At 47.7% G+C, this 21414-nt stretch overlaps 2 protein-coding genes across 2 annotated transcripts; one reads left to right on the top strand and one right to left on the bottom strand.

Moving 5' to 3' along the window:
• The first annotated feature begins 497 nt into the window (after window positions 1-497).
• On the top strand, window positions 498-5912 carry PNPO (pyridoxamine 5'-phosphate oxidase). The gene is made up of 6 exons (XM_056512286.1): window positions 498-527; window positions 1497-1596; window positions 2830-2883; window positions 3234-3362; window positions 4281-4351; window positions 4436-5912. The coding sequence occupies exons 1-6, from the start codon at window positions 505-507 to the stop codon at window positions 4599-4601; spliced, it is 543 nt and encodes a 180-aa protein (XP_056368261.1). The 5' UTR covers window positions 498-504; the 3' UTR covers window positions 4602-5912.
• Window positions 5913-6679: 767 nt separating this feature from the next.
• Window positions 6680-9157, bottom strand: PRR15L (proline rich 15 like). Its single transcript, XM_056512287.1, has 2 exons — window positions 8677-9157; window positions 6680-7868 (listed from the first exon to the last, which is right to left on the bottom strand). Exon 2 carries the CDS (start codon window positions 7865-7867, stop codon window positions 7565-7567), a length of 303 nt encoding a protein of 100 aa, XP_056368262.1. The 5' UTR covers window position 7868; window positions 8677-9157; the 3' UTR covers window positions 6680-7564.
• Window positions 9158-21414: the final 12257 nt, after the last annotated feature.

Below are 21414 nucleotides of genomic sequence, written 5' to 3'. Positions count from 1 at the left end.
GCGCCATGTGCCTGGCCACCTGCACCAGGTGACACTGGGGGACACTGGGGGACACTGGGTGACACCAGGGGGACAGGGGGTGACACAGAGCCCAACGCCATGTGCCTGGCCACCTGCACCAGGTGACACTGGGGGACACTGGGGGTGACACAGGGGGTGACACAGAGCCCAGCGCCATGTGCCTGGCCACCTGCACCAGGTGACACTGGGGGTGACACAGGGGGACACAGGGGGTGACACAGAGCCCAACGCCATGTGCCTGGCCACCTGCACCAGGTGACACTGGGGGACACTGGGGGACACAGGGGGTGACACAGAGCCCAACGCCATGTGCCTGGCCACCTGCACCAGGTGACACTGGGGGTGACACTGGGTGACACTGGGGGACACAGGGGGTGACACAGAGCCCAGCACCATGTGCCTGGCCACCTGCACCAGGTGACACTGGGGGTGACACTGGGTGACACAGGGGGTGACACAGGGGGTGACACAGAGCCCAACGCCATGTGCCTGGCCACCTGCACCAGGTGACACTGGGGGTGACACTGGGGGACACAAGGGGTGACACAGGGGTGAACCAGGGGGGACACGGGAGAGACACAGAGGGTGACACAGAGGTGGCACAGGAGGTGACCCGGAGGTGACACGGAGGTGGCACAAGGGGTGACACAGGGGGTGACACGGTGGTGGCAGGGGGGTGACCCGGAGGTGACACGGAGGTGACACGGAGGTGGCACAGGGGGTGACCCGGAGGTGACACAGAGGTGGCAGGGAGGTGACACTGGGGTGACCCGGAGGTGACAGGGAGGTGGCACAGGAGGTGACACAGTGGTGGCAGGGGGGGTGACACTGGGGATGACACAGTGGTGGCAGGGGGGTGACACGGAGGTGGCAGGGAGGTGACACGGTGGTGACACGATGGTGACCCGGAGGTGACACGGAGGTGACACAGGGGGTGACACTGGGGTGACCCGGAGGTGGCAGGGGGGTGACACGGTGGTGACCCGGAGGTGACCCGGAGGTGGCAGGGAGGTGACACAGGGGGTGACACTGGGGTGACATGGTGGTGACCCGGAGGTGACCCGGAGGTGGCAGGGAGGTGACCCGGAGGTGGCAGGGAGGTGGCAGGGAGGTGACAGGGAGGTGGCAGGGGGGTGACACTGGGGTGACCCGGAGGTGGCAGGGAGGTGACACAGGGGGTGACACTGGGGTGACACGGAGGTGGCAGGGAGGTGACAGGGAGGTGACCCGGAGGTGGCAGGGAGGTGACACTGGGGTGACCCGGAGGTGACACGGAGGTGGCAGGGAGGTGGCAGGGGGGTGACACTGGGGTGACATGGTGGTGACCCGGAGGTGACCCGGAGGTGGCAGGGAGGTGGCAGGGAGGTGACAGGGAGGTGGCGGGGGGGTGACACTGGGGTGACCCGGAGGTGGCAGGGAGGTGACCCGAAGGTGGCAGGGAGGTGACAGGGAGTCCCCGCGCGCTGTCCCCGCAGGGACGGGAAACCCTCGGCCCGGATGGTTCTGCTGAAGGGATTCGGGCAGGACGGGTTCCGCTTCTTCACCAACTACGAGAGCAGGAAGGGCAGGGAGCTGGTGAGGGGGAATCGCGACAGATCCCGACAAATCCCGATAGATAAATCCCCGTAAATTCCTGGAGCTGGGGAGGGCTGGGGGGAAATCCCGACAAATCCCAATAAATCCCAATTGATAAATCCCAATTGATAAATCCTGACAAATCCCGATAAATCCCGATAGATAAATCCCGATTGATAAATCCTGACAAATCCCGATCAATCCCGATAGATCCCGATAAATCCCGATCAATAAATCCCGATAGATAAATCCCGACAAATCCCGATAGATAAATCCCCGTAAATCCCGGATTCCTGGAGCTGGGGAGGGCTGGGGGGAAATCCCGACAAATCCCAATAAATCCCAATTGATAAATCCCAATTGATAAATCCCAATTGATAAATCCTGACAAATCCCGATAAATCCCGATAGATAAATCCCGATCGATAAATCCTGACAAATCCCGATCAATCCCGATTGATCACGATAAATCCCGATCAATAAATCCCGATAGATAAATCCCGATAAATCCCGATAGATAAATCCTGACAAATCCCGATAATTCCCGATAGATCCCGATAGATCCCGATAAATCCCGATCAATAAATCCCGATAGATAAATCCCAATAGATCCTGGAGCTGGTGAGGGCTGGGGGAAATCCCGACAAATCCCGATAGATAAATCGCGATAGATAAATCCCGATAAATAAATCCCGATAGATAAATCCCGATAAATCCCAATGAATCCCGGATTCCTGGAGCTGGGGAGGGCTGAGGGGAAATCCTGACAAATCCTGATAAATCCCGATAGATAAATCCAAATAAATCCCGATGAACAAATCCCGATAGATAAATCCCAATAAATGCCGATAACTAAATCCCGGCAAATCCCGATCTCGATAAATCCCGATCAATAAATCCCGATAAATCTCGGATTCCTGGAGCTGGGAAGGACAGGGGGGAAATCCCGATAAATCCCGATAAATCAATCCCTAGAAATCCCGATAAATAAATCCCGATCAATCCCGATAAATCCCAGATTCCCTGAGCTGGGGAGGGCTGGGGGGAAATACCAATAAATCCCGATCAATCCCGATAAATCCCGATCAATCCTGATCAATCCCGATAAAATCCCGGATTCCTGAAGCTGGTGAGCGCTGGGGGTGGAATTTTGGGGCAAATCCCACGGAATCCCGAATTCCTGGATCCGGCAGCATCGCGATTGTGCCGACAGCTCCCTCCTCTTCCCGCCAGGATTCCAATCCCTTCGCTTCCCTCGTTTTCTACTGGGAGCCGCTCTGCCGGCAGGTGAGGGATCCCGGGAATGGGGTGGGAATTTGGGGCTGGGAGGTTGCGAATTTTGGGGTGGAAAAGTCGGGGATCGGGGCGGTTCCGTGCTCGGGAACCCCTCTGGAGCCGCTGGCCCGAGCCCAGGACGGTGATCCCCACCAGGGGTGAGATCCTTGCGATTTTTGGGGTGGGAAAGTTCGGGATCGGGGCGGTTCCGTGCTCGGGAGCCGCTCCGGAGCCGCTGGCCCGAGCCCAGGACGGTGATCCCCACCAGGGATGCGATCCTTGCGATTTTTGGGGTGGGAAAGTTCGGGATCGGGGCGGTTCCTGCTCGGGAGCCGCTCCGGAGCTGTGGCTGCCCGGGCCAGGTGCGGATCGAGGGCTCGGTGAAGCGGCTGCCGGAGGAGGAGTCCGAGCGCTACTTCCACTCCCGCCCCAAGGGCAGCCAGATCGGGGCTCTGGCCAGCAGGCAGAGCTCCGTCATCCCGGACCGCGAGGTGAGCGGGATCGCGCCGGGGAAACCCCGATCGCCCTCCCGTTCCCTTTGGGATCAGCCTTTGGAAACCCCGATCGCCCTCCTGTTCCCTTTGGGATCAGCCTTTGGAAACCCCTGATCACCTCCCGTTCCCTTTGGGATCAGCCTTTGGAAACCCCTGATCACCTCCCGTTCCCTTTGGGATCAGCCTTTGAAAACCCCTGATCACCCTCCCGTTCCCTTTGGGATCAGCCTTTGGAAACCCCTGATCACCTCCTGTTCCCTTTGGGAATCCCTGATCACCCTCCCCGTTCCCTTTGGGATCAGCACTCACCCCATTCCCTTTGGGATCAGCCTTTGGGAATCCCTGATCGCCCTCCTGTTCCCTTTGGGAATCTCTGATCACCTCCTGTTCCCTTTGGAAATCCCTGATCACCTCCTGTTCCCTTTGGAAATCCCCTATCACCCTCCTGTTCCCTTTGGGATCGATGGAAGTCCCACTGACTCTCCCCGTTCCCTTTAGGAATCCCTGCTCATCCTCCCCGATCCCTTTGGGATCAATGGGATCCCTGCTGACTCTCTCTTTGGGATCAGGGATGGAATCCCCACTCCCATTCCCGGTTCCCTTTGGGATCAACCTTTAGGAATCCCCTCTCACTCTCCCGTTCCCTTTGGGATCAGGGATGGAATCCCCGCTCTCTCTCCCATTCCCTTTGGGATCAGCCTTTAGGAATCCCCGCTCTCTCTCCCGCCCCCTTTGGGATCATCCTTTAGGAATCCCCGCTCCCTCTCCCGTTCCCTTTGGGATCAGGGATGGAATCCCCGCTCCCTCTCCCGTTCCCTTTGGGATCAGGGATGGAATCCCCGCTCTCTCTCCCATTCCCTTTGGGATCAGGGGTGGAATCCCCGCTCACCCTCCGCTCCCCTCCCCACCCCGCAGTACCTGAGGAAGAAGAACGCGGAGCTGGAGGAGCGCTACCGGGACACGACCGTGCCCAGACCGGACTATTGGTGAGCGCGGGGAGCTGAGCCCCCCAAAAAACCTCCAAATCCCCCCCCAAAAAACCCCCCTGAACCCCCGGCTGACCCTTCCAGGGGCGCGTACATCGTGGAGCCGGAGGTGCTGGAGTTCTGGCAGGGCCAGACGAACCGGCTGCACGACCGGATCGTGTTCCGGCGGCTGCGGGACCGCGCGGCGCCGCTCGGGGCCGCGACGCACCGGGGACACGGGGACTGGGTCTACGAGCGCCTCTCGCCCTGAGCGCGGCGCTGCTGCCGCTCCCGAGTGTCGCCGGTGTCGCGGCCACCCCGCCCTGTCCCTTGTCGTGCGCTGGGAAACGCCCTCGGAGCCGCCCTCAGCCCCGGCGGGTCCCCAAATCCGGTCGGTGGTTAATTAACCGTGTTAATTGTGCGGGGTACGGCTGTGACCCCAGTGATGTCCGTGTCCCTGTCCCTGTTCCTGTGCTTCGAAATGAGCTCAGAGCTGTTCTCATCTCCGGTGTGTCCCCAGATCCATCTCCAGACGTTCCCGGTGGTTAATTAACCGTGTTAATTGTGCGAGGTCCGTCTGTGATCCCAGTGATGTCCCTGTCCGTGTCCCTGTCCCTGTCCCTCATCCTGTGCTGGGAAATGGGTTCAGAGCTGCGTGGTGTGTCCCCAAATCCATCTCCTGGCGTTCCTGGTGGTTAATTAACCGTGTTAATTACTTGTGCAGGGGGGCGGTGACCCCAGTGACTCCTTTGTCCCTGTCCCTGTCCCGCGAAATGAGTTCAGAGCTGTTCTCATCTCTGGTGTGTCCCCAAATCCATCTCCAGGCGCTGCTGGTGATTAATTAATCGTGTTAATGATTGTGCAGGGTCCGGCTGGGATCCCAGTCCCTGTCCCAGTCCCTGTCCCTGTCCCTGTCCCTGTCCCCCAGAATGAGTTCAGAGCTGTTCTCATCCCTGGTGTGTCCCCAAATCCATCTCCTGGCGTTCCTGGTGGTTAATTAATCGTGTTAATGATTGTGCAGGGTCCGGCTGGGAGCCCAGTGACCCCCTTGTCCCTGTCCCCGTCCCCGTCCCCGTCCCCGTCCCTGTCCCCGTCCCCGTCCCTGTCCCTGTCCCTGTCCCTGTCCCTGTCCCTGTCCCACCTCTGTCCCTGTCCCTGTCCCCGTCCCTATACCCGTCCCTGTCCCCGTCCCTGTCCCCGTCCCCGTCCCTGTCCCTGTCCCCGTCCCTGTCCCCGTCCCTGTCCCTGTCCCTGTCCCCCAAAATGAGTTCAGAGCTGTTCTCATCCCTGGTGTGTCCCCAAATCCATCTCCCGGCGCTCCTGGTGATTAATTAATCGTGTTAATGATTGTGCAGGGTCCGGCTGTGACCTCAGTGATCCCCCTGTCCCTGTCCGGCCGCTCCCGCCTCTCTCTCCATGTTTTAGCTGGAATCGTGGAATGTGCTCAGTTCCCAACCCATTGTTGCTGTTTTTTAATTAACTTGAATTATGTCTCCGCTGTCCCAGAGCCGTGAGAGCCCAACCCTCACCCCGTCCCCTCCTCCAGCTGCTTGCACAAAAATAAATCTGGATTTTTGCGGAAGCGCCAAGTTAATACCGGGTTAATATTTAACCAGGCAGGGCCGGGCTCTCCCGGGGCAACCGGGGCTGCCGGGAATCACAGCCCTGAGCGAAACCAATCCCTAAAATCCGCCCCGGTTCCGTGTTTGCTGTCGCGGAGACACAAAGGGGATCCCGTGCTGGGGGGGTGACAGCGCAGGGACGCGCGGGGCTGTCGCAGCCTTTGTGTCACTGTCACAGCCCCCCGAGTGGCTCTGCACCCTCCCAGCTGTGCCTTGGGAAGGGCAGGAGGGGACAGGGTGTCCCAAATTCCAGGGGGAGGGGGGAGAGCGGAGCCCCTCGGTCCTTTCACAAGGAACGGGCTGGGAGCGAGCAGAGCCGAGGGCGGGGACCGGAGGGGGACCTGGCCGGGAAACCGGGATGGGCTCGGGCTCTGGGCACCGTCTGGAATTTGGGAGAGCTGGGAAGGGGCTGGAGCTGCGTTTAGGAACCCCCCGAGCTCCGGCCAGTCCCGAGTGTCCCTTTGTCCAGAGGGTCAGGGAGGTTTCCCCAGACTCCGGCCAGCCCCTTGTCCAGGGGGTCAGGGAATTCCCGGGATGGCTCCCAGAAGGATCCAGAGCTTTCCCACCTTTCCGTGCCGTTTTTGGGATCCGGATCTCTCCCGGATCCTCCTCTGCTTCCTCCTCCTTCACCGGGTCAGGGATTCCCCGGGATGGTCCCGCTCCCCCCCCGCCGCGCATCCCGGAGGGATCCGGAGCTTTCCCACCATTCCAGGCTGGATCCAGGGATCCCCCAGGCTCGGTTTATTAACCACATTAATTAGCAGCAGGCGCGAGGAGCCTCGGGGTGCGCTCCCCACTTCCAGGGAGAGATTCCAGCGGAATGCGGCTCCTCCTGGAATCCTCCGGTCCCCGCAGGGTCAGGAAAGTGTCCTCGGCAAGGACGCCCCTCGGGACTGGGGCACAAAAAGTGACCAAAAAGTGACGGGAGGAGGGAATTGGGGCACAAAAAGTGACGGGAAGAGGGGATTTGGGCACAAAAAGTGACTAAAAGTGACAGGAGGAAGGGATTGGGGCACAAAAAGTGACCAAAAGTGACGGGAAGAGGGAATTTGGGCACAAAAAGTGACGGGAAGAGGGAATTTGGGCACAAAAAGTGACAGGAGGAGGGGATTGGGGCACAAAAAGTGACTAAAAGTGACGGGAGGAGAGGATTTGGGCACAAAAAGTGGCGGGAGGAGGGGATTGGAGCACAAAAAATGACGAAAAGTGACAGGAGGAGGGGACTGGGGCACAAAAAGTGACCAAAAAGTGACAGGAGGAGAGGATTTGGGCACAAAAAGTGACGGGAAGAGGGAATTTGGGCACAAAAAGTGACAGGAGGAGGGGATTTGGGCACAAAAAGTGACTAAAAGTGACGGGAGGAGAGGATTTGGGCACAAAAAGTGACAGGAGGAGGGGATTTGGGCACAAAAGGTGACGGGAGGAGGGGATACTAAATGGGATTGGGGCAGAGCCAGGCGGGCCATGGCGGGAGTGTCATCCCAGTATAAACCAGTCAGCGCTGGGGAGCTGGGGAGGGGCGGGGATGGCCGTGCTCAGTCCTGCAGGCTCCCGGATCATCCCACAGATAAATCCCACCCTGAGTCCTCTCCGCTCGGCGACATCGGCGACATCACTGCTCCTCGCGCTCGCCGGCCCCGCACAGGTTGGGATGCTCGGCCAGCGTCGCCCTCACTTTCTTCTTCTCCTTGAAGCGCCCGGAGTGCGAGACCTTGACGTGTTTGCCCTTGGTGGTTTTGTCCACGATTTTCTCCAGGCGGGCGGCGTAGCCCGGTGTCCCCTCCGGTCCTGTCCCCTCGGCGCTGTCCCCTCCCGGTGCCCCGTGCCCCGTGTCGGGGCTCTCGTACAGCACCGTGGGCGCTGCCTGGCGCTTCCGCAGGAACGTCAGCTTCCACCAGCCGTGCCCGTCTGCCATCCTGCGGTGGGATTTCGGGATTGGTTTCCCTCCTGGAATTCCCTCGGATCTCCCCCGGGGATGGAGGAGGAAGGCGGCGCTTCCTCCTCCTCCTCCTCCTCCTCCCCATGGGATGCTGGTGGTGGGATGGATGGATGGATGGATGGATGGATGGATGGATGGATGGATGGATGGGTGGTTGGATGGCTGTTCCACGGCTCGGGAATTCCCAAAAAAAAAGCCGGGAAAAGGCGGCTGGCAGCTCTGCCGGGAGCTCTGCCCTTATCAGCCACGCGTAGCGGGCGGGCAGGGAGGGAGCGCGCTGAGCAAACAGGAACAGGAACTGGGGCGCAGGTGGCACTGGGGAGGTGGCCGGGGGTCCCCACCGGGCTCGGGGGTCGCCGGTCCCCGCTGCGGGGGCTTGGGGAGGCTCCGGGAAAGCTCCGGAGCTGAGCGTGGCTCCAGGGCACGGGCAGAGGGAAGGCGGATCCCGAGCCCAGCGCTTCCCTGGCCGCGGGCACCGAGGGGATTCCCAGCGCTCTGATCCCAGCCCGTGTCCCCATCCCTGTCCCCATCCGTGTCCCCGGGGCGCACAGCCGCCAGCGATGTCGCCTCCGGCATCGTTTTGGGGGGGATAAAAAATCCCCTTTTCCCTCTGGGACACGGGGACAAGGGCACAGAGATCGCGGCCGCCACCCCGCTGGTGGCCCCCGTGTCCCCAACGCCACTTCCCCGAGCCACAGCCGGGTGGGACCATCCCCTGCCGTGTCCCCAGAGTGTCCCCAAGGTCCCCGTACCCCATCCGCAGCACGGACACCCCATCCCGGTACCTGCTCCTGCCGCCTCCGGGGGTCCCGGGGGTGTCCCGGGGGTGTCCCGGGGGTGTCTCAGGTGTCCTGGGAATGTCCCAGGGATATCCCGGAGTGTCCCAGGGGTATCCCAGGAGAGTCCCGGGGGTGTCTCAGGTGTCCTGGGGGTATCCCAGTAAAGTCCTGGGGTGTCCCAGGGGTGTCCCAGGTGTGTCTTAGGTGTCCCGGGGGTGTCCCGGGGTGTCCCGGGGGTGTCTCAGGTGTCCTGGAGGTGTCCCGGCGGTGTCCCAGGAGTGTCCCAGGAGTGTCCCAGGGGTGTCCCGGGGGGGTCTCAGGTGTCCTGGAGGTGTCCCGGCGGTGTCCCAGGAGTGTCCCAGGGGTGTCCCAGGTGTATCTCAGGTGTCCCGGGGTGTCCCGGGGTGTCCCGGGGGCCCAGCGCGGGCAGGTGCCGCTCACCTGCCGCTGTCCCGGTGTTCCCGTCAAGGTGAACTCGCTCCCAAACCCCTCCTGCCGGAGCAAACAGCGGGGCCGGGCCGGGCGCGGCTGAATATTCATGACAGGGAGCGCTGCCAGCCCTGGGCGGGTGGCCCCGGGTGGCCTCAGGTGGCCCCGGGTGGCCCTGGGTGGCTCTGGGTGGCTCTGGGTGGCTCTGGGTGGCTCTGGGTGGCCGTCACCGCCGCGGACCGGCCGTGGCGACGCCCGGTGGCCCCGTGGCAGCAGGGTCGGGCACCGGGAACGGAGGGATCGCGGCTCCCGGTGGGATCCTCCCGGCGCTGTCCCCGCCCGGTCACCGGCACCGTGTCCCCACGGGGGGACATCCCAGCCCCGCCGGGACACGGGGACACCGCGGGACCTTCCCGGGGGGCTGGAGCTGCTCCCCCAGGTGATCCCGAGCGATGATCCCGGTAGATCCTGGCTCTGTAGGGGATTGTCTGACCCTGAGGGATCTGGGATCTGCTCCAGGACCCCTCCCCAAGGGATTTGGGTTCCTTTTGGGGCGGCTGCTGAGGGTCCCAGGGGGATCCTGGCACCAGGTGATCCCAAGGGATCTGGGATCCGCTCTGGGAGCAGCTGGGGATCCTTGAGGGGTCTGGGATCTGCTCCAGGATCTCTCTCCAGGGATGCACAAGAAAACTGGGATCCCTTCTGGGGTTCCCGGGGGAATTCGGACTCTCCCAGAAATCCATGATGGATCCGGGATCTGCTCTGGGGGATGCCGGGGATCCCCTGAGGGATCGAGAACGATTGGGGCCGGGGTTGAGACCGGGACTGGGACTAAGGTCGGAATCGGGATCGGAACTGGGACCAGGACCGAGACTGGGACCAGGTTTAGAACTGGGACCGGGATTTGGACCAGATTTAGAACTGGGACTGGGATTGGGGTCGGAACTGGGACCAGGACCGAGATTGGGACCAGTTTAGAACCGGGATCGTGACTGGGGTCGGAATTGGGATCGGGACCGGAATTGGGACCAGGTTTGGAACCGGGACCGGGACTGGGACCAGGTTTAGAACCTGGATCGTGATTGGGATCGGAATTGGGACCGGGACCGGGATTTTGACCAGGTTTAGAACTGGGACCGGGATTGGGGTCAGAATTGGGACCAGGACCGGGATTGGGACCAAGTTTGGAACCGGGACCGGGATTTGGACCAGGTTTAGAAACAGGATCATGATTGGGATCGGAATTGGGACCGGAACTGGGATTGGGGCCAGGTTTGGAACCGGGACCGGGATCGGCATTGGGACCGGGACCGGGACTGTGGCCAGGTTTGGAATTGGGTCCGGGATTGGGACCCCCAAACCCGCACCGCCCGCTCCCATTGGTCCGCACTGACCCCGCCCTTTTCCCTGTAGCCAATCGGAACGGCGGCACGTGGCGCTGCCTCCGCACCGCCGCATCTGATTGGCGGGAGAACCGGAGCTCCGGGAGGAGCGCGCTTTGATTGGCTGAGGGGCGGGAACTGAGGCGGTGATTGGCTGGGACGGGGAAGGCGGAAGTGGAGAGGCGGTAACAGGTGAGGACCGGGACCGGGACCGGGCCCGGCGCTGGAGCGGAGGGTCCCGAGCCCCGCTCCGCTCCCGGTGCCGGTTCCGGTGGCGGCAGCCCCGTTCCTGCCATGTCCCGGTTCATTTCCGCTGTCCCGCTCACTTCGGTCAGTTTTTTCCCGTTCCCACCCCCCGCCGGCGCAGCTGTTGTGACGTCATCGGCCGGCCGACGCGTGGCGTCATCAAACGGCGCCGCGCGCGGGAAAGGCGGGAACGCGCCGGCCCCTCAGAGCCCCTCCCCCCCCTCAGTGAGGGACGGCGGCAGCGCCGGGAAAAGAGAAAAAGGGGAAAAAGAGAAAAAAGGAAAAAAAGGGGAAAGGGAATTGTGAGGGGATAAAGGGGTGTGAGGGGTTAAAAAGGAAATTCTGAGGGGATAATGGTAATTGTGAGGGGATAATGGGAATTGTGAGGGGATAATGGGAATTGTGAGGGGATAAATGGGAATTGTGAGGGGATAAATGGGAATTGTGAGGGGATAAATGGGAATTGTGAGGGGAAAAGGGGTGTGAGGGGTTAAAAAGGAAATTGTGAGGGGATAAAGGGAATTGTGAGGGGGTAAAGGGAATTGTGAGGGGATAATGGGAATTGTGAGGGGTTAAAAAGGAAATTATGAGGGGATAATGGGAATTGTGAGGGAATAATGGGGATTGTGAGGGGATAAATGGGAATTGTGAGGGGATAAATGGGAATTCTGAGGGATAAATGGAATTCTGAGAGATAAATGGGAATTGTGAGAGATAAATGGGAATTGTGAGGAGATAAATGGGAATTGTGAGGGGATAAATGGGAATTCTGAAGGGATAAATGGGAATTCTGAGGGGATAAATGGGAATTCTGAGGAGATAAATGGGAATTCTGAGGGATAAATGGGAATTGTGAGGAGATAAATGGGAATTGTGAGGGATAAATGGAATTCTGAGGGATAAATGGGAATTCTGAGGGGATAAATGGGAATTCTGAGGAGATAAATGGGAATTCTGAGGGATAAATGGGAATTGTGAGGAGATAAATGGGAATTCTGAGGGATAAATGGAATTCTGAGGGATAAATGGGAATTCTGAGGGGATAAATGGGAATTGTGAGGGATAAATGGGAATTGTGAGGGATAAATGGGAATTCTGAGGGATAAATGGAATTCTGAGGGATAAATGGGAATTCTGAGGGATAAACGGGAATTCTGAGGGATAAATGGAATTCTGAGGAGATAAATGGGAATTGTGAGGAGATAAATGGGAATTGTGAGGGATAAATGGAATTGTGAGGGATAAATGGAATTCTGAGGGGATAAATGGGAATTCTGAGGAGATAAATGGGAATTCTGAGGGGATAAATGGGAATTCTGAGAGATAAATGGGAATTGTGAGGAGATAAATGGGAATTGTGAGGAGATAAATGGGAATTCTGAGGGATAAATGGGAATTCTGAGGGGATAAATGGGAATTCTGAGGGATAAATGGGAATTGTGAGGAGATAAATGGGAATTCTGAGGGGATAAATGGGAATTCTGAGGGATAAATGGAATTCTGAGGGATAAATGGGAATTGTGAGGAGATAAATGGGAATTCTGAGGGATAAATGGGAATTCTGAGGGATAAATGGGAATTGTGAGGAGATAAATGGGAATTCTGAGGGGATAAATGGGAATTCTGAGGGATAAATGGAATTCTGAGGGATAAATGGGAATTCTGAGGGGATAAATGGGAATTCTGAGGGATAAATGGGAATTCTGAGGGGATAAATGGAAATTCTGAGGGGATAAATGGGAATTCTGTGGGAGAAATGGAAATTCTGGGGGTATAAATGGGAATTCTGAGGGATAAATGGAAATTCTGAGGGGATAAATGTGAATTTTTTGGAGGGAAGGGGGAATTCTGAGGGGATAAAGAGGATCCGAGGGTTTTTATTTTCTTTCTTTTAGATTTTTTTTTTTTTTTTTTTTATAATTTTCCATTTTTATTTTTATTTTATTTGTATTTTATTTCCCCCTGCTCTCTCTGAGCCTCTCCCATTTTTCCGGGAGTGTTTTGCCGTTTTTGGCCGGCAGAGGGCGACAGACTCCAGGGAATCTCCGGGAATTCCCATTCCGCCTCCTTCCTGATTTTTTATATTTTTAAATATTTTTTAATATTTTTATATTATTGTATTATAATATCGTATTATTAAAATACAATATTCCTTAAAATTCACTTTACCCAGGACAGGATGGATAAAAAAGTGGTTTTTTTTCCCTATTTTAAATGGAATAAAATGGTTTTAAAAAGGGTTTGTTGTTTTGAACCCAAAATTCCTGAAATTTTTGTCACCTCAGGAATCAAAAGAGGTTTTTTTTTTAATTTAAACTTAGATTCTATTTCTAATTCCAGGCCTCTAAAATCCTGATTTTTTCTCTAATCCCAGGCCTCCAAAACCTCAATTTCTTAGCTAATTTTAGCAATTTAAAAACCTTTGTTTCTTGCTAATCTCAGGCCTCTAAAATCTCAATTTTTAACCTAATTTTAATCCTTTTAAACCCTTATTTCTTTCCTAATTTCAGGCCTCCAAACCCTTGATTTCTTACCTAATTTTAGCCCTTTAAAACATTAATTTCTGTCTAATCCCAGACCTTTAAAACCTCAGTTTCTTACCTGATTTTAACACTTTAAAATGTTCATTTATTTTTTAATTCCAGACCTCCAAAACCTCGATTTCTTACCTAATTTTAACAATTTAAAATATTAATTTCTAGCTAATCTCAGGCCTCTAAAATCTCAATTTCTTACCTCTTTTTAACCCTTTTATACCCTCATTTCTTTCCTAATTTCAGGCCTCCAAAACCTCGATTTCTTACCTAATTTTAGCAATTCAAAATATTCATTTCTTCCTAATTTCAGGCCTCCAAAATCTCAATATTTTACCTAATTTTAGTCCTTTAAAACCTTCATTTCTTTCTAATCCCAGGCTTCTAAAATCTCAATTTCTTCCCTAATTTTAACCCTTTAAAACATTAATTTCTCCCTAATTCCAGACCCTAAAATCTGAATTTCTCCCCTAATTCCAACCCTTGCAATTTTCACATTCCCAATCCCTTTGCTCAGGACAATGTGAATAATTCTGATTTTTTTTTTTTTTTCCCCTCTGACTCAGCGCCTCATCCTCCATTTATCATCGTTCAGAAAAAGCAATAAAAACCCAAAATCGCTGATTTTCACCCCAAAGCCCTTGAGGGGTGAAGGATCCGTGGATTTTTTTTCCCCTCTGGAGATGATTTATGGGGAACATCCCGGGCACGGGAGCGCTGTGGGAGTGATGGATGAGCGATGGAAAATTCATTTTGTCAGGAAAATCCTTGGCTGGGAGCGCTGCCCTCGAGCTGAGAAATCTTCTGCCAGGAAGGAGCGACTCTGAATGGAAAATGAAGGAAAAATGAGTTTAAAATGAAGGGAAATAATGGGGAAATGAGTGGAAAATGAAGGAAAATGAGTGAAAAAATGAAGGAAAATGAAGAAAAATGAGGGGAAAATGAAAGAAAATAAGTGAAAAATTAAGAGAAATGAAGGAAAATGAGTGAAAAATGAAGGAAAATGAGGGGAAAATGAAGGAAAATGAGTGAAAAATGAAGGAAAATGAGGGGAAAATGAAGGAAAATGAGTGAAAAATGAAGAATGAGGGGAAAATGAAGGAAAATGAGGGGAAATTAATTAAAAATTAAGAAAAATGAGTGAAAAAGGAAGGAAAATGAGGGAAAATGAAGGAAAATTGATGAAAAGTGAAGGAAAAATGAAGGAAAAGGAAGAAAAAGGGAAAATGAAGGAAAAGTGAAGGAAAATGAAAATGAAGGAAAAATGAATTTAAAATTAAGGGAAATAATGGGGAAAATGAGTGAAAAATTAAGAAAAATGAGTGAAAAATGAAGGGAAATAATGGGAAAATGAGTGAAAAATGAAGAAAAATGAGGGGAAAATGAAGGAAAATGAGTGAAAAATGAAGAAAAATGAGGGGAAAATGAAGGAAAATGAGTGAAAAATGAAGAAAAATGGGAAAATTAAGGGAAATGAGGGGAAATGAGGGAAAATTAAGGAAAATGGATGAAAAGTGAAGGGAAAATGATGGAAAGGTGAAGGAAAATGAAAATGAAGGGAAAATGAGTTTAAAATGAAGGAAAATAAAGGGAAATTAATTAAAAATTAAGAAAAATGAGTGAAAAAGGAAGGAAAATGAGGGAAAATGAAGGAAAATTGATGAAAAGAGAAGGAAAAATGAAGGAAAAGGAAGAAAAAGGGAAAATGAAGGAAAAGTGAAGGAAAACGAAAATGAAGGAAAAATGAATTTAAAATTAAGGGAAATAATGGGGAAAATGAGTGAAAAATTAAGAAAAATGAGTGAAAAGTGAAGGAAAATGAGTGGAAAATTAAGAGAAATGAAGGAAAATAATGGGAAATGAATGAAAAATTAAGAAAAATGAGTGAAAAATGAAGGGAAATAATGGGAAAATGAGTGAAAAATGAAGGAAAATGAGGTGAAGGGAAGTAAAATGAAGAAAAAATAAGGAAAATGAAGGAAAATGAAGAAAAATGAAGGAAAAATGGATGAAAAATGAAGGGAAAATGAGTTTAAAATGAAGGAAAATAAAGAGAAATTAATTAAAAATTAAGAAAAATTAGTGAAAAAGGAAGGAAAATGAGGGGAAATGAGGGAAAATGGATGAAAAGTGAAGGAAAAGGAAGGAAAAGGGAAAATGAATGAGAAGTGAAGGAAAATTAATTAAAAATGAATTTTAAATGAAGGAAAATAAAGGGAAAATGGATGAAAAATGAAGGGAAAATTAAGAAAAATTGAAGAAAAATGAGAAGAAATGAAGGAAAATGGATGAAAAAAGAAGGAAAAGTGAAGCAAAAGGGGAAATTAAGGAAAAGTGAAAGAAAATGAAAATGAAGGAAAAATGAATGTAAAGTGAAGGAAAATTAAGGAAAAAATGAAGGACGATTATTGAAAATTCAATTAAAAATGAAGGAAAAATGAAGGAAAATTAATTAAAAAGTAATTTAAAATGAGGGGAAATTAAGGAAAAATGAATAAAAAATGAAGGAGAAATGAATAAAAAAATAAAAGTATATTAATGGAAAATGAATTTAAAGTGAAAGTAAATTAAGGGAAAATGAAGGAAAATTAAGGAAAAATGAATATTTGAAATATCTTTGATTTAATTGCCTGGGAATTGGTGATCCATGAGCATCTCCACCTGAAATATCCCAAATTCCAGGATCTGAGAATTCCTTCCAAATTCTGGCAATTCCTCCCAAATTCTGGCAGTTCCTCCCAAATTCTGGCAGTTCCTCCCAAATTCTGGCAGTTCCTCCCAAATTCTGAGAATTCCTCCCAAATTCTGGCAATTCCTCCCAAATTCTGGCAGTTCCTCCCAAATTCTGGCAATTCCTCCCAAATTCTGACAATTCCTCCCAAATTCTGACAATTCTTCCCAAATTCTGGCAATTCTTCCCAAATTCTGACAATTCCTCCCAAATTCTGGCAATTCCTCCCAAATTCTGACAGTTCCTCCCAAATTCTGACAATTCCTCCCAAATTCTGGCAGTTCCTCCCAAATTCTGACAGTTCCTCCCAAATTCTGACAATTCCTCCCAAATTCTGGCAATTCTTCCCAAATTCTGGCAATTCCTCCCAAATTCTGGCAATTCCTCCCAAATTCTGACAATTCCTCCCAAATTCTGGCAATTCCTCCTAAATTCTGAGAATTCCTCCCAAATTCTGGCAATTCCTCCCAAATTCCGACAATTCCTCCCAAATTCTGGCAATTCCTCCCAAATTCTGACAATTCCTCCCAAATTCCGGCAATTCCTCCCAAATTCCGGCAATTCCTCCCAAATTCTGGCAATTCTTCTCAAATTCTGGCAATTCCTCCTAAATTCTGGCAATTCCTCCCAAATTCTGGCAGTTCCTCCCAAATTCTGGCAGTTCCTCCCAAATTCGGGCAATTCCTCCCAAATTCTGGCAATTCCTCCCAAATTCTGGCAATTCCTCCCAAATTCTGGCAATTCCTCCCAAATTCTGGCAGTTCCTCCCAAATTCTGACAATTCCTCCCAAATTCTGACAATTCCTCCCAAATTCTGGCAATTCCTCCCAAATTCTGGCAGTTCCTCCCAAATTCTGACAATTCCTCCCAAATTTGGGCAATTCCTCCCAAATTCTGACAATTCCTCCCAAATTCTGAGAATTCCTCCCAATTTCTGGCAATTCCTCCCAAATTCTGACAATTCCTCCCAAATTCTGAGAATTCCTCCCAAATTCTGAGAATTCCTCCCAAATTCTGACATTTCCTTCCATTTCTTGGCCATTCCTTCCATTTTTCCCCAGTTTCTTCCCTTTTCCCTCAATTCTTTTCATATTTTTGCCAATTCATTCCAGTTTTTGGCAGGATCCAGCTCAGAGTTGATTTCCCATTGGATTTCCATCCCAGAAACCACCAAAAATCAGATTTTCCATTGGATTTCCATCCCAACAACCACCAAAAATCAGATTTTCCATTGATTTTCCATCCCAGAAACCACCAAAAATCAGATTTTCCATTGGATTTCCATCCCAATAACCACCAAAAATCAGATTTTCCTTTGAATTTCCATCCACCAAAAATTTAATTTTCTCAATTTCCACCCTAGATTCCACCTCAGAGCTGATTTCCCACCCACAAAATGTTGAATTTTTGGTGCCAAATTCCAGGAATTCCAGCAGGAATCTGATGCTGGTTTTTGACTATCAGTGATTTATTTTATTTTTATTTTTATTTTTATTTTTATTTTTATTTTTATTTTTATTTTTATTTTTATTTTTATTTTTATTTTTATTTTTATTTTTATTTTTATTTTTATTCTTTTTCTTTTTCTTTTTCTTTATTTTATTTTTATTTTTATTTTTATTTTTATTATTTTTTATTTTTCTTTTTTTATTTTTATTTTTATTTTTATTTTTATTTTTTTTATTTTTATTTTTTATTATTATTTTTCTATTTCTATTTTTATTATTGGAAACGAGAGCTGGGGAAGAGGAGTTATGATAAAAACTGGAAAAAGGGATTTTTGTGGAATTTTATTCTGATCCTTTCTCAACCCTAAAATCTCATTTTCTTTTCATCTTTTTAGGCCCCAGCCCAGCTCGGGCAGAACTTCATTAAAATTCTGTTTGTTTATTTGTTTATTTATTTATTCATTTATTTATTCATTCATTTATTAATTTATTTATTCATTCATTTATTCATTCATTTATTCATTTATTTATTCATTTATTTATTCATTTATTTATTCATCTCTTCATTCATATATTGTTTTATTAATTCTATTTATGAGTTTATTCTTTTGTTGATTTATTAATTTATTCATCTGTTTATTCATTTATTTATTCTATTTAGTCAGTTATTCATTCCGTTGAAAAATTGAGGGAAATTAAGGAAAAATTATTGAAAAATTATTGAAAAATTGAGAGAAATAAGAGAAGGGGAAATGGAAAAGTGATCCCAGTAATTCCCAGTAACTCCCAGTCAATCCCAGAGAAATTCTGGAAAAATCCTAGAAAAAAATCTCAGAAAAAAAATCCCAGAAAAATCTCAGAAAAAATCCCAGAAAAAAATCCCAGGGGAAAAAAAAATATCCCAGAAAAAAAAAAAAAAAATCCCAGAAAAAAAAAATAAATCCCAGAAAAAAAAAAAAATCCCAGAGAAATTCCAGAAATAAATTCTAGATGGAAAAAGAAAAAAAAAAAAAAAAAGAAAAAAAAAAAAAAAAAAAAAAAAGAAAAAAAAAAAAAACCACCAACGAAAAAAATAATTTATTTTTAATTGCATTTTAAATTGAATTGAATTAATTTTGATTGGTTTTCGCATCTCGATTTTTTTATTAATTAAAACTATGAATTTTAAAAGACCGATAAAATTAAGTAATATTTTTTTAAAAATTATAATTTAAAAAATAAATTCAAATTTTAAAAGTTATAACTTTTAAAAATTGGATTTTTCTCCCTGGAGGACCCGAAGCTTTGGAGATCACCTGGAAACTGAGATGGGAAAAATTAAAAAAAATTAAAATTCGGATGAGAAAAGTGTCTGGGAATGATTCCAGAAGGAAAAATTTGATTTTTCCAAGCGGATCCCGTTCCCCTCCCCTGGATCCCTACGGGAAAAAATTTGTCGGGAAAAATAAATTTTTAAAAATTAAAAAAAAACGAAAGGGAAATAATCCAAAATTCAGAGGTTTTGTTCCCAAAAATCCATTTTTGGGGCACTTGGGGTTGATCGAATTTTAATTAATTGGGTAATTAAAAAGTGGCAGCAAAAAGAGTGAAGGAAAAAAAACCCACTCGTTTTTTAATTAATTTATAAAATCGATTAAAAATCGATTAAAAATCGGATTATCCGAGAGAAAAAGGGAGGAAAAGCTTCGGGATTTTGGGGAATTCGGGCAATGCAGGGATTGGGTGGAAAAGGGGAAAAAATGGTTAAAATTTGATAATTTGATAATTTTATAATTTTTTTTTTCTTTTTTTTTTTCTTTTTTTTTTTTTTTTTTTTTGAGGGTTTTTTTTATGGGGTTTGAGGTTTTATTTGTGGGGTTTTGTGATTTTATTTTTGGGATTTTCAGGTTTTTATTTTTGGGTTTTTCAGGTTTTATATTTGGGGTTTTGAGGTTTTATTTTTGGGATTTTCAGGTTTTTATTTTTGGGGTTTTGAGGTTTTATTTTTGGGATTTTGAGGTTTTATTTTTGGGATTTTCAGGTTTTTATTTTGGGGGTTTTGAGGTTTTTATTTTTGGGGTTTGGAGGTTTTATTTTTGGGGTTTTGAGGTTTTATTTTTGGAGTTTTCAAGGGGAATTTTTTGAGATTTCAGGTTTTATTTCTGGGATTTTTCAGGTTTTATTTTTGGAGTTTTGTGGTTTTTATTTCTGGTGTTTTGAGGTTTTATTTTTGGGATTTTCAGGTTTTTATTTTTGGGATTTTCAGGTTTTATTTTTGGGGTTTTGAGGTTTTATTTTTGGGATTTTCAGGTTTTATATTTGGGGTTTTGAGGATTTATTTTTGGAGTTTTCAAGGGGAATTTTTTGAGATTTCAGGTTTTATTTCTGGGATTTTTCAGGTTTTATTTTTGGGGTTTTGTGGTTTTTATTTTTGGGGTTTTGAGGTTTTATTTTTGGGATTTTCAGGTTTTTATTTTTGGGGTTTTCAGGTTTTTATTTTTGGGGTTTTCAGGGGGGTTTTTTGAGTTTTCAGGTTTTATTTGTGGAGTTTTAAGTTTTTATTTTTGGGGTTTTGAGGTTTTATTTTTGGGGTTTTGAGGTTTTATTTTTGGGATTTTCAGGTTTTATATTTGGGGTTTTGAGGTTTTATTTTTGGAGTTTTCAAGGGGAATTTTTTGAGATTTCAGGTTTTATTTCTGGGATTTTTCAGGTTTTATTTTTGGGGTTTTGTGGTTTTTATTTCTGGTGTTTTGAGGTTTTATTTTTGAGATTTTGAGGGTTTATTTTTTGGAGTTTTGAGGTTTTATTTTTGGGGTATCGAACTTTTATTTTTGGGATTTTCAGGTTTTATTTTTGGGGTTTTGAGGTTTTATTTTGGGGTTTTGAGGTTTTATTTTTTGGGGTTTGAGGTTTTATTTCTGGGGTTTTGAGGGTTTTCTATTTGGGGTTTTAAGGTTTTATTTTTGGGGTTTTGAGATTTTATTTTTGGGGTTTTGAGGTTTTATTTCTGGTGTTTTGAAGTTTTATTTTTAGGGTACTCAGGTTTTTATTTTTGGGGTTTTCAGATTTCACTTGAGGAATTTTGAGGTTTTATTTTTGGAGTTTTTAAGTTTTATTTCTGGGATTTTGAGGTTTTATATTTGAGATTTTATTTTTGGGGTTTTGAGGTTTCATTTTTGGGATTTTGAGCTTTTATTTTGAGGGTTTTGAGGTTTTATTTGTGGAATTTTGAGGTTTTTTAATGGGATTTTGAGGGTTTTTTTGTGGTTTGGCACAGACTCAACTGAGGGCGAGGTTGGGAATAAACTTTTCCCATCTCTGCACGACAGAAACGATAAATTTATTATTTTATTCATAATTTTTGATGCCTTCCCACAACTTTTTGGGATATACTCATAAACCGACATTAAATAAAAAACATCATCGGGATGACATTTCGTTAATTCAATAAATCAAAAGCATTAATATTATATTAATTAATACCTTTATTACCATAGCAATATTAATAAATTCTATTAATGATTATATTGATATTTATCCGTCCACTTTAGAGAATGTATTAATAAAGTGGTTTTAAAAAAAGTGATAAAAACACTTTATTTAAATATATTGGTCAAGCTCGCAGAGGATTGGATTTTAATTATAATTAATTATAATTGAAGGGTTTAATTAATATTTCTACATGGTTTTCCCACCGGGGGAAAGGCCGGGATAAATTCCAGAGGAATTTGGAAGTGCTGAGAACCGACCCGGCCCCAAAAATAAAAAAAAAATCAAATATTTGGAGATCAAACCACGGCGGTTTTTGCACCACAAATCCCCTGAGATGCTCCAGGGATTTTTTTTGGGAAAACGAGTGAAAAAAGACCCGGAAAATTCAGCCTTGCAAGGTCCTGGTTTAACAGGAGAATATTAAATTACAATTAAAAACCGGGAATATTAAATATTTTATTCATTCTGGAAATGGAATTCCAGCGGTGTTAAAAACAGGGAAT

Source organism: Oenanthe melanoleuca, chromosome 27 (assembly GCF_029582105.1).
Source record: "Oenanthe melanoleuca isolate GR-GAL-2019-014 chromosome 27, OMel1.0, whole genome shotgun sequence".
Taxonomy (NCBI): Eukaryota; Metazoa; Chordata; class Aves; order Passeriformes; family Muscicapidae; genus Oenanthe; species Oenanthe melanoleuca.
This window is presented reverse-complemented; position numbering and strand designations above follow the sequence as displayed.

What these genes read in the sequence shown, in the direction of transcription:
- PRR15L (XM_056512287.1), bottom strand. Translation starts at nt 7,867, where the DNA reads ATGGCAGACGGGCACGGCTGGTGGAAGCTGACGTTCCTGCGGAAGCGC.
- PNPO (XM_056512286.1), top strand. Translation starts at nt 505, where the DNA reads ATGTGCCTGGCCACCTGCACCAG. An exon ending in GCAGGAAGGGCAGGGAGCTG is followed by an intron (nt 1,597 to 2,829) that starts GTGAGGGGGAAT and finishes TCTTCCCGCCAG; the next exon opens with GATTCCAATCCCTTCGCTTC. An exon ending in CCGTCATCCCGGACCGCGAG is followed by an intron (nt 3,363 to 4,280) that starts GTGAGCGGGATC and finishes CCCACCCCGCAG; the next exon opens with TACCTGAGGAAGAAGAACGC.